We start from the raw sequence: 14,737 nt of genomic DNA, 5'->3' as shown, positions 1-14,737 counted from the left end.
TGAAGCCGCTGATATCTGCGTGTGCAGGCAAAGTTCAGGGTTTACGTATATCCGCGCTTGATAAACACATGCTTCACACACACACACACACACACACACACACACACAGCCGGCCACGTGTACAGCTTGATGCAGATCTCTTTGATCAGCAGCAGTAGGCTGTGCAATCAGCCAGATCAATAGCAGCCATATCAGGCCTGATTAGAGTGACGGAGACAGTCTCAGCCCTCGCCAAAGGTGACGGGCCGAGACGACGGAGGCGCACCAGGTGGGAGGAGGAGGAACGCCACCGAAAGAGGGGCATGGCGACCGAGATGGGAAGAGGACAGTCCGTGTGCAGGCCAGGGGTTGGGCAAGCTACGGCCTGGGGGCCATATGCGGTTAGGTTTTAATCCGGCCCGAGGAACTTAAAGAAATGATGGTAATAGTCAGTGACAGTGACATAAAATAGCTGCGTTTCATTTTTCAGTGTTTCACTGTGCTGTAGGTCAAGCAGAGCAAAAACAAATTTAAAAAAAAAAGGGGGGGGGGCAAAAGTGAAGAGTCGGACAGTGAAGATGCTTCCGATCAGTTTTAGATTCTGCAAAACACTGTGGTTCATATCAGAGGCTCCATCTCAGTGCTGACGTGAGTGCTGCGTTGCATACGCGAACAGCGGCTGTCCAGAGCGTCTCTGGGCGCCAGTCGCTGTGTTTTGATACAATGCCAAATTTTCTTTTTTACCTCGGTTTCGATATCAATATCGGTTCCACGATATTTTTATTTTATTTTAATTTTTTTAATACCGGATGTGATAAAAAACAATTTGAGCAACTACTAAAATGCATTGAAAATACACCGCAAAACTTTCATTTTCCATTTTTAGTGACAATTCAAATCAGGATTTTCTCCCAAATCAAGTTTGTTGTATTCCAGTCATTTGCTGCGACGTCCTTGGCACTAGTGTCGTGTTTTTATTTTTATTTATTTTTATTTTTTTATCCATCTTCACACTTTAGACTTCTTTGGCATGACAATCATTTTCACAGATGTTTAAAAGTGGTTCACGCCTCTAAAATGTGAAGTGTGTGTGTGTGTGTGTGTGTGTGTGTGTGTGTGTGTGTGTGTGTGTGTGTGTGTGTGTGTGTGTGTGTGTGTGTGTGTGTGTGTTTGGTAAACAGAACCCAGGACACAGGACTTGCAAGGAGGCCCCGATGAAGACGACGGAGAGGACGGAGAGGAGCAAGGCTCCGAGGACGGCAGCAGCCGGGAGGTGCAGGAGGAGGCGGCGGGGGGAGAAGAGACGCTACGGTGGAAGGGTCCAGGTCAGTCAGTCAGTGTGTGTTGTGTTGTGTTGTGTTGTGTTGTGTTGTGTTGTGTTGTCTGTATTGCTGTGAAATCTAACACAATGCCAATGCCAAAGAATCTGAACAGTGATCACCACCCGACAATAATACTCGCCCAGGAGTGGGCAAACTACGGCCCGGGGGCCATATGCGGCCCGTTCATCTTTTTAATCCGGCCCGCCAAACTTGAGGAATTTGTAATAATAGTAAGTAATTAATAAAAATAGCTGTATTTCATCCATTTTTCAGTGTTTTAAGAGTCATTTCAATGAAGAGAGAGAAATTACAGAGACCTCTGCTATTCTTTTGTTCCATGCTCTTATTTTTCACCCTCCTCTCTACACACCATGTGTAAAATGCACTCGTCTTAAAAAAAAAAAATGTTCTACCTCTCGGACTCGTGACCCATGTGTGACTGTGACTGCGTTGAGCGTGGAACTGCATTGTGTGCGTGCACGTGCGTGCGTGTGCGTGCGTGTCTGTCGTTCCATTTGGCTGTCCCTCTGTCCGCCTAAATATATAAAGTGTGACAAAGAGAAAATGTATGCAAGACATAAACACACACACACACACACACACACACACACACGCACACAGCAAAATAGGAGATAACCAGTAAACGGCCATAATTTCATTATTTATTTCCCGCCCTTATCAAGGTTTTGCTTATTTATTTCTTACCGTCTGTTGTCTTCAATGAGTTAAACAATGCGCCAAGATTACCGCACTATCTCGCATTATTTCCCTCTTCGAGCCGCGCTCGTTTTATGTACGTCTGTGCGAATGTGTGTTTACGAGTGTTTGTACGTGTGCGTGCGTGTGTGCGTGTGCGTGTGCGTGTGTGTGTGTGTGTGTGTGTGTGTATTTTAATTCCTCGCCTTGTGAAGAGAGGATGTGTTCATTATCACCCTGTCCCAGCCTCGTCCTTTTAACAGTAATTGGAGCGATATTAATTGCGGGCGCCGCGGCTGGTTGATGGTAGCACCATGATGCCGCGCTGATAGGGCCCCCGACTTTTTTTTTTTTTTTTTTTTACCCCCCCTGTTCCTTCCTCCTCTCCTCCTCACAAACTATCTGCTGGGTGAGCGAGGCGGGCGGACGGATGGAGGAGGAGTGAGGGAGTGAGGGAGTGAGGGAGGGGGGAGGGGGGGGGGGAGTCAGGGAGAGAGATAGCCCCTCTATCAGCTCCGGAGCAGGCGCTGTCTTTATCAGGAGCACGATTGGCAAAAAGGAAACTTTGACCGGTCTGAATTTTTCTCTTATCGTCGAGTCCCCCCCCCCCCCCCCCCCCCTCCCTCCGCATCCCCCCATCCTCCACCGACAACCCCCCCTCCACCCATTCCCTCCATTCATCCACCTTTTTCCCCCGGTCCCTCCATCACCACCACCACCACCACCAGCACAAGCTGCAGCAGCAGCAGCTGCAGCAGCTCCATCCCTCTCTCCCCCTCCACCTTCCAACAGTAGACATCTCTTCCTTCATTCCATCCATCCATCCATCCATCCATCCATCCATCCTTCTTTCCTTCCTTTCTCTCTCTCTTTTTTTTAACTCCAGCCTCCTCATTGTCCCCGGCGTGCCACCTCCGCTTCCGAGCCCTCGCCTCATTAGCTAGTGTTCACACGGCAGCGGCCTGCGTGTCAGATGTTTCCCATAAACAGCTGTGAGGAAAAGCGCGCGCGTTGGCAGTGCTTGGGAATAAACAGGGTTTTATCTTGTGCCGGGAATGTCGGCATTCCTCTCGTTTCTCAATCCTGTTGTTGCCCTCAGATGCTTTCGCTGCCAAGACCACAAGCCTTCAGTTTCCTCACGTGTCTTATGACTAAAGCAGCTTTATATATATATATATATATATATATATATATATATATATATATATATATATGTATATATATATATATATATATATATATATATATATATATATATACATATATATACACGCACATATATTTATACATATATATACACGCACATATATTTATACATGTATGTATATTCATGAATATATGTATTTAAATACGGAGTCAGATGCTACTCTTTATTGACCATCTATTTGCTTTGACACAGTCATAGTGTTTAACAGTTCTGTACTTAAATTGCAGTAACTGTCCATTTTTACCTCAAAGACACACAAATAATCTTTAAATTAACGCACATAATCCTTATTTCAGCGAGCCAGTGACTTGTAAGTCACAATAAAAAAACTGTATATTCCCCTGTATCAAATTTGTCTTCTTTCGCTGGCAGACATCTTTGCACCTTAACTGGGATGTACAGTAGAGACATAATAGTTGTTGTACAACTATGACCTCGTAGCATCTTTACTTATTAGTTAGTTACTTAGTTATATGCATTTTCCTCTGCATTTCAACTTCTTTGAACTGTTTGAATTTATGTGTTTCTGGCCATGTCCACACATCACATCATGTAAGACATTTGCTGTTTCCCTTCTACAGATTTCACTGTTACTTCATGCAGTATTATCAAAAAGATTATAGAAAAGGTAAAAAAGCAAAAATCTTAATAAATATATATTCCCGTAAATGGCATTATTTCTTTTTTAATTCCAACAAGCAAGTGTAAATTATTACCGCACAAATGAATGTTCTTCACAAAGGTTGAATTGATTAAACACAAGTGAAGCTTGCTTGCAAGTACGGCAATTCCAACATATGAAAACTGCATATATTTAATTTTTTTTCCTGTAATTACTTCATGTCACAAATCTCATTTTCATTCGCATAATTTGTTCAAATCATTTATTTGCCGCCATCATTACTGCTGTTCAGAGGGAACGTTAATGCAACCGAACACTTTCATTCATCCTGCCAGAAGATAATGCAGTTCATTACTGGACAGTGTTTATCAATCACCGCATTTTTGACATTGTCTCCTTTGCGCGTGTGTAATGGCTTGTTTATGTGTCAGTTCCTTAGTCATAGATGATAGTCAAAGCAATCTGTTTTGTGTTTTCTTAATCCTCCTTCTTTCTTGGGATTTTTTTTTTCTTCCTCTTTTTAAATTTCCCCCTCCAGCTGCAGTTAACAAAACACTGGCTTTGTGGCTTCCATTGATTAGAGAGTAAGAAAAAAAAAAAAAAAAAAGGAAAAACATTCGCCGTTGAAATTAAAGAGATGATAAACTTGGAATGGATTAGAGGCTTCAGCAATTTCCAGCTTCCCTTCTCCCGTGTGTAGTTTTCCCTTAAAAACAATCACTCGCGCGCGTGTGTGTGTGTGTGCGTGCATGTGTGTGTCTGCGCCCTGCGCGTGTGCATGTGTGCGCGCTCAGTCAGTTTGATGAGTTGGTGCGGGTGGCATTGTGTGTATTAGAAGTCTAGGTGTGGAGCTGGTCCCTATCACGGATGGTGTGATATGCTAAAGCCACCTTTTTTAATCTGCAGTGTGTCCATACTGCATGATATGCAAAATAAATTATGACAAAAAAGAACTATCTTTTCAATGACCTTGCAGGCTGGTGGTGGTGGGAGGGTGGCGGTGGGGAGGAGTTCAATATTTTCTCCCTCACTGCTTAAAATTCTTGATATGCAAATGGGTGTCACAGTAATCCCTTGTCACTCGCCGCCTCGGCTGCCTGGCGGTCTGCCGCCACATTCTCCCCCCACTTCTGACTGCAAACTCATTGTCAGCGGCAGCCATTAAGCGGGAGGGAGGGGTTTTATGGCCGAGACGTTGCGCCGTTACGAATATCAACACTGGCGTTTTGGAAGGCGGCACTTCCTCCGTAGTAAATAGAATGGATGGATCTGCCGGGTGGGATGACTGGTCAGGAGTGTGTGTCGGCTTTAGGAGCTGGAAAGCCTTCGTGACGTTTGGTGACGTGGACACCTCGCAGCATGTATTACTGTGTTGGGTTTTTTTCATTCTGTCAGGCAGGATAGTGCAAATGTGGGCAAACTTCCTGACTGGTGGGCCCACAGTAGGTTCTAAAATTCGACAGAAGGGGAGCCGGAGCAGAAGCAGACGGATGTAGGAGAAGATGTTTCGGTGACCCACCTGATCGGAGAGGGAAAAAATTATCATGGGATATGTAGAAAACATGTGCTTTAATGTCAATTGAAAATCAACAAATCTTTGAAGCCTCACGGTATTCAGCTCTTTACTGAAATGGCCCCTAAAACACTGAGAAAATTGATGAAATACAGCTATTTTATAACTTACTTACCATTAATATAATTTCCTCAAGTTCTCTGGGCCGGATTAAGAATCTTAACAGTCCACATGTGGCCCCCGGGCCGTAGTTTGCCCGTGTCTGGGCTAGTATATTGTCAGGTGGTGTCACTGTTCAAATTGCTTGACAGTGTTGTGTCTTCAGTGGGACAATGCACAGATTTATTACAATGAAAATGGAACTGGTTTTGTCATTGGCAGGCTACATGATAAATTATTTGGTCCACTTATTTATACACACACAGTGTGTGTGTGTGTGTGTGTGTGTGTGTGTGTGTGTGTGTGTGTGTGTGTGTGTGTGTGTGTGTGTGTGTGTGTGTGTGTGCGACAGAGAGAGAGAGTTTGTGTGTAGGTGTTGGGTTATCATACAGTAGTTTATTAGTCAGTTATAGCACATGTGTAACATTATTACTGCAAAGATTCTTTCTTCTGCTATACTTGGCATAGCAACCCCCCCCCCATGTAATAATTTGGAGAGTAGTGAGATAGAAGAAGTGTGTCTCACATATAGTTTGTTGTAATTGTTCCTGGATATTCAGCTTTCGTTGGCCACGAGCTGCGCTGCTCTTAGACACACGTAATGGAAACAGCTCCTCATCACGGTTGCCCATCGTTTGCATCCGTCCGAGTCGATTCAGCAAATCTGTCTCCAGCCAACAGGTTGTGCGTTCGCTCTGATTTTGGGTGAAAAAAGGACCAAAAAAAAACAAAAACAAAAAAAAAACCACACCTCACGTGAGGAAGTTGTTTCAAATTCTGTCGTTTTCATATGTTTTCTAGTGCAAATTTCTTTTCAATGTGCATGAAAAGTCTTTTTTGGAGGCAAAAAGTCACAGCCACTGCTTCCTCAACTCGATGACTTGATGGCTCACAACACAGCGTTTCTGAATTTGCAATAGTCTTCAGATTAACAAGCTTGTTTCTGTCAAATTCGTTGCACTTCAACAAATCAAGGAGTAAACAGTTCCCCTAGCAAATAAGTTTCTTCCAACATAACAATTAGCTATAAAATGTCATATCTGGCGGCGCTTTCTTCCACCATTTGAAGCACAGGCTGTGGTGAAGATTAATACGATTGGTGTTGCATTCCTCTTATCTGTTACAACAAGAAAGTGGACGGTTAAACCGTACCGCTGAGATGAGATGTCATCTCTGGGATGGTGAAGGTTAAAGAGGGTGTCCTCAGAACAGCGGCGCGAGAGCAAGAGGGAAGGAAGGGAAGGGGGAGGAAGAAAAAAAAAAAAAAAAGCGGGCGGAGGAGCGGCGAGAGAGAAGCGACTCGGAATAAAGAAGTACAATATCGAGTTGGAGCGCAAAGATAACTAATGAAGGGTGAGAGAGGGGTGAAGGTTTAAGGATCAATGAAAGCAAGAGATGAGAGGTGAGAGATTTTAAGAGGTGCGGCTCTGATAGCGAAATTAGAGGTGAGGTGTGGGTGGGGAGGGCGGCGGCGGCGATGGGTGTGGGGGGGGAGTGGGTAAAGTTAAGAAGGTTGAGGGAGATATAATATGAAGAAATCAGCCAATCCTGTTTGCCCCGGGTTTGGCGAAGAGCCTCTCAGGCACGCAGCTGCCGCTAATTTGCAACAGCAGCTACTTTAAGCCGTTATTGTATTTTTTAAAAAAAAGTCATTATGGTGTCATGAATTAGTATTTATTATTATAATATATTTAATTGAATTGGAATTTTGAAGTTTGCGTGTTCTCTCTGTGGCTGTGTGCGTTCTCTCCTGGTTCTCCAGCTTCCTCCCTGTCATGTCCAAATAAGACCCATCCCTTTCAAAAAAAGAAAAAGTATTAAATTAGAATGTTCACTTCCTGTTGGTGACGCCACAATTCAGCGACAGCTTGGATAGGCCACAGCAGACCCCCCCACAACCCTCTGCAGGAAGCAGTGGGTATTGACGATAGATGGAAGGATTATATCAATATAAATATCAATGAAAAAATAATAAAATTGGTGAGACAGCCCTGGAAAAGCCCCAGATTTTGAAGCCAAGTTTTTGGATGCAGATTTTTTTTTTTCTTTCTTTCCTTTTGCAAAAAAAGTAATGACAAGCGTTTGACAGTGAAGGAGGAAGAGATTAAGTGCTTAGGAGTGGGGAAAAAAAGTTTGATTTGGTGTCAGGGAGGGCTGCGGCTAATGGTTATTTAAAGATTAACCTGCCAGTCACTTCCACAATTAATCAATGTATAATTTTAATCAATTAAAATGCAAAATGGCTTTTTTTCACCCCAACATCCAGAGATTTCATCATCATTTTGCCATCGCTTACTGTCAAAACATGATTTTCCGTGTAAGGTGGGAGTCGGCCAGCCGGTATTTGATCGTTTATCTTGAAAAATTGTTTGATGTCTGTGGATTATTTAATAATTTTCTTGGAATGTGGCAACTAATCATTTATCGCGAGACTAATTGTCCGGTAAGGCAGGGTGGCGTGTTTTTTTTTTTTTTTTTTTTTTTTCAAGAGGAAGAAAATCGCTCGGTGTAAAAGCAAAGTTCCCCTCTCAGTGTCTCTCCCAGGACGAACCACCCCGGCACACCCTGTTTTTTCCGTTCCGTCTCAGTCGCGAGGTCCTTTTTTCTGACCAGACTCGCCCACATCCATCCCTCCGCCACCGCCGCTGTACTTTCATTCTAATCGTCCGTATCTCCAGCCAGCAGACTGCCGTGTCTCTCAGGTGAATGATGTCCCTGTAAGCGCCCTGTCAATTCTCCCCGTCAGTCAAAATGCCTTTTTTTGGGGGGATGATGATTGGTTGTCATGTGTCCGCAGGGCTTGTTCTGTCAGAGGCACCCCAGATGATGGTGCGATAGTCGTGCAGCTCTGCGGTGAACTGGGGTGGAGGTTCGCCTAAATGTGCACCAAGTCCCAAGTTTTCACGTGCGTTTATGATGACAGTAGGCACAGCGTTTCACAGCTTGGCTGCTCCTTGGATGGATACTCGCAAATGTCGGAAAATGCTTTGCGAACATGCAGTTGCACCTTCGAGATTTATCTGAAAGCCTGATTTCGTGTGTAGGGCACTGACAAAAGGGCTTCCTTAAAAATGCCTGTGTAAAATGTCTTGCTCTTTGTATTTTCTATATTCTTGATACGTGATCTATATACAGTATATGAGATGCATTCTAAGGGTACGAAAAGCAATTTACTTTTACTGTACTGCGAGTATATTGCGAGTATACACTATTAATGTATTCATGGGAAGCATATTAACCTTTTACCAATATAAAAATGAAGAAATCAAGCCAAATTTTACACACTGGACCTTTAAAGCATGTTTTATGGGTTCAGAAAAGAAACACAAAATAGAGTTTCATATTAACAGCTTTTTTTGGTTGAATTGAAACCAAATTATTCCAAGCTTCAAATGAAATCAAATCAAAGTCTATTTGTATTGCACCTTTCATACATAAAATGCAACCCAGGGTGCTTGACAAAAATTAAAAGTAATATAAAAATAAAGATTAAAAACTGCATGACACTGAAGTGCTGCAGTCTATTAAAACGCACCCCCCCCTCCTCCCAAATACACACAAAACGTGCAATTTATTGAAGCATTAAAATGTACACTATATCCTCACGTGTGCACAACCAGTAGCCTAAAAGCAGCAGACGTGCACAACAAGGTGCGAGTGATGTAAGTAAAAGCACCATTTATTTCTAATCGAATACGCCAGCGTTTGAACGTAGACTCGCCCTCCACCTTCCTCTCCCACTCTTAAACTTTGCCACATATTGTGAGTGACACACTCACTCACACACACACACACACACACACACACACACACACACACACACACACATACACTCTGTCCCTCACCATCTCTCCTCTCCAGCCTGCCTATGATGTGTCACTCTCCTCCTCCGTCCCAGATGATTGATAGGCGCAAGGCCCTAATCTAAGGGAACATTTCTCCATGCTGTCCGGTGCTATCGGCCCAGCAGCTTCCATATGTATGGTGGGGCTTTTTTTTATTTTTATTTTTTTTATTTATTTATTTTTGAGAGCCCTTGACCAGTCTGGTGCTGCTGGCAGGGCTAGGAACCGGCATACTGATTAGCAGCCGATCAGATTCTTGGCTTTTGTAGCTGCGCAACTCGTGAAAAGGCAAATAATGTCCATTCCACGAGTCTTTGTAGAATTAAGCAGCAAAAAAAAAGATTCATTCCACTTCATTGGATCAGTTTGAGAGTCAAACGGCCTCCGCATTGCAGTGTAGAACTGTAGTGAAAGAAGAAGTGCTCACTCAAAAGACTCTTTAGAATACAACAGTGTCTTTTATCTCGCCCTGTTTCTATTTGAATTCTACTTTCTGATTATCGTTGTCATGAGTTTCCTTCCTGTATTCAAGAGCAGTTGCTTGCTGACGGAGACCGTGGAAAGCTGACTTTAGGTTGAATAGTGCATGCAGTGCAGCGTTCAATTTCAAACTACAGTTTGGCTCCTTCCACTTTTTCAAATAAAATTACAAACAGAAAAGAATCATATTGAGTTATAGATTTAATCAAAAATATAGAAAATATAGATAATACGTTTGTGTTAGATCGATTGAGTCAATCCAGACGGGGGCAGATTTTAATAGTCTTGTCTGTTTAATTGGTAAACCTCTAGATGAACCTCACAGCGTGTTAAGCAAGTCCAGCACTCAAACTTTTTTTTTTTTTTTTTTTTTCCCCCTCCCTCCCGAGCTTGTCGTGCGTGTCGCTGATACCGGTCTGATTGAAATGTCCTTTTTGCGGGAGCCAGAAGGAGTTGTTAAAGCGGACATGAATTAATGATTGAATTAATTATCAAAGTCACATACCGTACAATTAATTTTGTGGCTTTGCCTCAGTCTTTTTTCCTCTCCCTGTCTCTGTGTGGAGAAGCTCGAGAAACATTTTTCTAATTAATTTATGTGTGATTATCGGGGATAGTTTCTGGAAGGTCCTCACTTTTCAATTTGTGACAGGCTATAGCAGAGGGAAGGGGAATGCTTGGAGAGACAAGAGGTGGGAGAGCCAATGAGGGAGCGGCTTTGCTCAAGAAGTACGTGCCCTCTCTGTCTCTCCCTCTCTCTCTCTCTCTCTCTCTCAGACACACACACACACACACACACACACACACACACACACACTGGTTCAGAATGCACACACTGCCGGACTTCCAATCTCCCTTTTCTTTCTCCAATATTTTGGGTTCCTATACTTGGAATTTCCTCATTAAGTACTCCGTAAGCTTAAAATGCTTGCTTTATTTCACAAAGAGAATTTTATTCATTAAACACGAAAACAGAACAGCAGGTACTAAACACACTGGCGTGCTGTGTATAATACTGCTGAGTCATAGCAGGAAGGTGTATTTTCCTCAATGGGACACGTGGAATCTTCTCAACTTACAGAAGTCACATTTAACGTTTGTCTTCTGAAGTATGAATTTGAAGTGATTCTGTCATTCTGCACTTGAGTTGGCTTCCTTTCACTTTTTGACCTCCGTGCTTCATGTCTGTGCCCATGACGTCGGCCAAGTACAAATAGGACCGGTTAGAAACACGGAAATATTTTGTTGCCCTTTTGTCTTATAAAGCGGGCTCTGCATACTTCTGCACTGATGGCTGTATAGTGTTTTAGTATTTTTAGTATAGTATTTTACTATTTATTTACTTTTTTTTTTTGTATTTTTGGTTTAGCATTTTAGTATTTATTGTTTCTCATTGATTTATCTCGTTGCACCGCCGCACTTTTTTTTTCAGGTGTGACTATGTTGTGTGTCAGCGAGCACCTGAATAACTGAGTGTCCCTCTGCGATTGATAAAATATCTATCCAGCCATTCAAGAAAAGACAGAAGGCTATTGAGAAAGAGTGTTGTAGCGATAGCTGGCCATATAGTTTGACAGTGTCATCAGCGAAGCAGTAGGAATGTTTCATTTTCAGTGGTTCGTAACAGGTCATTAAGTGACTGGTTTGTGGCATTATTCCCACTCTTCCTATTAATTGTGGAATAAAACTGCACCACAGGTGATCAAAGGTCATTCTGCTACATGGTGCCGGTAACATGGAGAGCGAGTACAGCACACCGAAATGCTTTTTTTGTTGCTGGTGAATGAAATTGAACCTTCTAGGATAGTGTTTGACAATGTATTTTTTTTATTTATTTTTTTTCACGCCTCACTGGATCAAAATGCTTCTTTTGTTGTTTTTCCACCTATCATACAACAAAATATTAACATTAATGATACATTACATAACTGTGTTTCATAAGATGAAAATCAAACGGGGTCTAATTTTTGCCACCTCCACGTTGCACCGCGCCGGTTGATAAGCCAGTCGGTTAAGCAACTTTTCGGCTTTCGGTTCTTCTGAAGGAGTATGAGGAATAAACAGTGTCTTGTGACTGTTTGACGCCTCACTCGTTCTCATACGACACACAAAGAGAGGTTCTTTTTTGTTATCTCTCCACCAACAGTCAGATGAATGAACTCCTAGATGAAGTTCTAGTTTGTGAATGTCAGTTTTCTTTGCATGTGTCTTTCTCCTGCGAGGACGGGAGAGGAGAAGGAGGAGGAGGAGAAGGAGAAGGAGGAGACAGTCGGCCCCTTGTTTTGTTTTCACCCCCTTCGTCCTCTGAACTGGGGTGGGGGGGAAAAAGCCCCATTTTATCTTTCTTTGCATATTTGTGAATTTGCATGTTTGCTTCTTGCTCTTTCTGCTGGTGTATGTATTTTGTAGATAAAAGTTCAGCAGTGCAGTTAAGAGAAATTAGTTGGGTAAACAGTGGTAAATGTCAATGATAAAGTTCTGTTGAAGCTCATCTGATTAGCTGGGTAACGCAGGTGTCTTATCTTGCCTGTGCAACAGAGGGTAAAATGGAAATGATTGCGTGGTCCTGAGCAGGAGATGTCTATCCTCCGAATGTCTATCTGCCGCCGAGCCCAGGCGAGCCTGCCGGACTCCAGGGATGTTGCTCGAAGACCACGGCAAAGAAGAAGGGAGACGTAGAGGGGGGGAGGGGGGGAGGAGGAGAGCAATCAGGTGTTTAATGTGGGCTGATTGGGGCCCTTTTATTAGCAGGGATTCTTGGTGACACGAGTGGTCACTGACGAAAAAAGGACTAGAAATTGGCAAATGAAAATTGTTCGATTTAACTATTAAACTGAGAATTATTTCAAAGTAATTCACATTTCATACCTTGTTCGTGTTCTCCAGCTGAATGTTGACCATGAACAAAAAAAAATATACCAATATATAAAATGTGCACACGCATATATAAAAACAGGACAGGTTTTTCACATGTATGTACCTAAACAGTGCATCTAAGTGACAATTAAAGTGAATCTGAATCTGAATCTGACCTGCAAACCGGGGTTGTGAACCCTACATATTAAAATAGAAAACCAGCTAAAGGAAGTTTAGTTTCTTACACTTTCATATTATATCACTATTACTTTCTTTTCAAGCCACATCGCACCAAAAACAGCAGCTTCTTTGAGTGTTCCACTTGCGTCCGTCTTAAAGCCCCAATAACTGCTACAGCTGTGTCATTAAGGGCATCTGATGCAAAAAATAAATAAATAAATATTTGCCAAACTAAACATACAAATCTATTTGCTGTGGTGACACCTGAATGGAACACCTGGAAGGACTTTTTTTTACTCCAAAAATTAATTTACTAACATGAACAAATTACCCACAGGTGGAATGTTCACAGTTATTTCTGGCTTTTCTGTGGTATTTCTGTGTGTTCCGCCTTAAAGCAATAATTTGTCGTCATTTATTGACACGTTACCTTACGCCGTTTCACCTTTTAATAAAGAAAAACAAGCTGCTCGAGGTTTCCTCAGCTGTGCACGAGCATTCTAGCCCGTCCCGTCGCACGAGGCCTGCCTGGCTCTTAAGGCACGGCTCGTGTATCGAAAGAAAGGCGTTATTTTTAAGCCCCGCTAATCGTATTGACACATTCAAACAGAGGCGACGGACTCCTTCGCGGAAACACAAAACACTATTTGAGCCGCGTTTCCCTCGAGGCCCGCGGGGGATAAAAGGAGCGGGGAGGTGTTGTGATTTGTCATTCAGCAGAGGTTAAACCCCACCTATTAGCGCGGGGTCGGAGTTGCATGCAGATAAAGATTTCCTGTTGTGTGGTGTCAAAAAATCAATAGTTCCACAGCGATGTGCTCATTTGATGTCTTTTTAAAAAATCAATTAGGCCGGATAGAGGAGACGACTGGTGTGAGGTTACACCTTTGTTTTTACCCCCCCACCACCTCCCCCCACTTTATGTTTCATTGTAATTGATATTGCATTTACATAACAAAACTTTGTTGATGTGCCAACCGGCACACAGGAACTATTCCAGACACTGTTGAAAAGCTCCCTTTTTCTCTCGCTTAATGGCATTCTTGTTGAAAGTAAGCAATGATTTATACGACATGTCAGTGCAGATAACGGCCCAACTGGGATTTTAATTAATTTTTCACAAAAAGTGGACGACAGCAGGAGACTTAGAATTTAAATATGCAACAATTATTCAACCGAAAAAAAGAAAAAAAAAAGATATCCCTCCATAAATTCTCATCAATGTGATCACAGATCTCGCCAACAATCACAAAGTGTTTGCGTGTCCTTAAGTCTGCTTGATTTAGACAGATTTATGTGTTATGTTTTCAAAACAGTTTTCAATGATGAATAATGTCTTGGTGGTCTTATTTGACCCTTTTCGTGACCTACCAATAATCTCAGCAAGTCATGTGCATCAAAGGTCTCTTGCAGTGAGTTACATCACAGCACATTCACAACGTAGAAGAAGAAGAAGAAGAGATGGCGTTGCATTGTTTCAAGCAGAGACATAGCACTGTAGAAAGACAACCATTCACACGTGTGTGCACGTACACACACACACACACACCTTAGAGTTCCCAACATTGCCTCAGGTGCACGTTTTTGGACTGTGGCATCCAACTCACGACCCTCTTGCTCACCAATGTCACGTGACTCATGTATTTATTTTATATGTATGTATTTCATGTATAAAGGCATTATAATGCCTTATAAAGGCACTCGTGTTTTATCATGCCTTTATAAAGGCTTTACTCCAGAAGTGCTGACACTCACAAAGCCATCCTCTAAAACTGGTAATTATAATACAGTATGCCATCCAGGACTTGAGTGTCACTTTGCTGTAAAACATTATAAATGATGAGCTTATTACACATTATATCCACCACTCATAATCAT

The 14,737-nt window shown here is 42.5% G+C and overlaps 1 protein-coding gene across 1 annotated transcript in view; it reads left to right on the top strand.

Annotated features, from left to right (window-relative positions):
* Positions 1–14,737, top strand: part of zfpm1 (zinc finger protein, FOG family member 1) — an 82,268-nt gene that overhangs the window by 44,014 nt on the left and 23,517 nt on the right. The window contains exon 3 of the mRNA XM_076042867.1: positions 1,161–1,304. Coding sequence (XP_075898982.1) covers positions 1,161–1,304 — 144 coding nt within the window. The remainder of the gene's footprint in view (positions 1–1,160; positions 1,305–14,737) is intronic.

The sequence above is a fragment of the Nelusetta ayraudi genome, unplaced genomic scaffold (genome assembly GCF_046127955.1).
Source record: "Nelusetta ayraudi isolate G7.1 ecotype Tasmania unplaced genomic scaffold, CSIRO-AGI_Nayr_v1 ptg000071l, whole genome shotgun sequence".
NCBI lineage: Eukaryota > Metazoa > Chordata > Actinopteri > Tetraodontiformes > Monacanthidae > Nelusetta > Nelusetta ayraudi.
The sequence above is the reverse complement of the archived record's forward strand: the minus strand, read 5'-3'. Positions and strand labels throughout refer to the sequence as shown.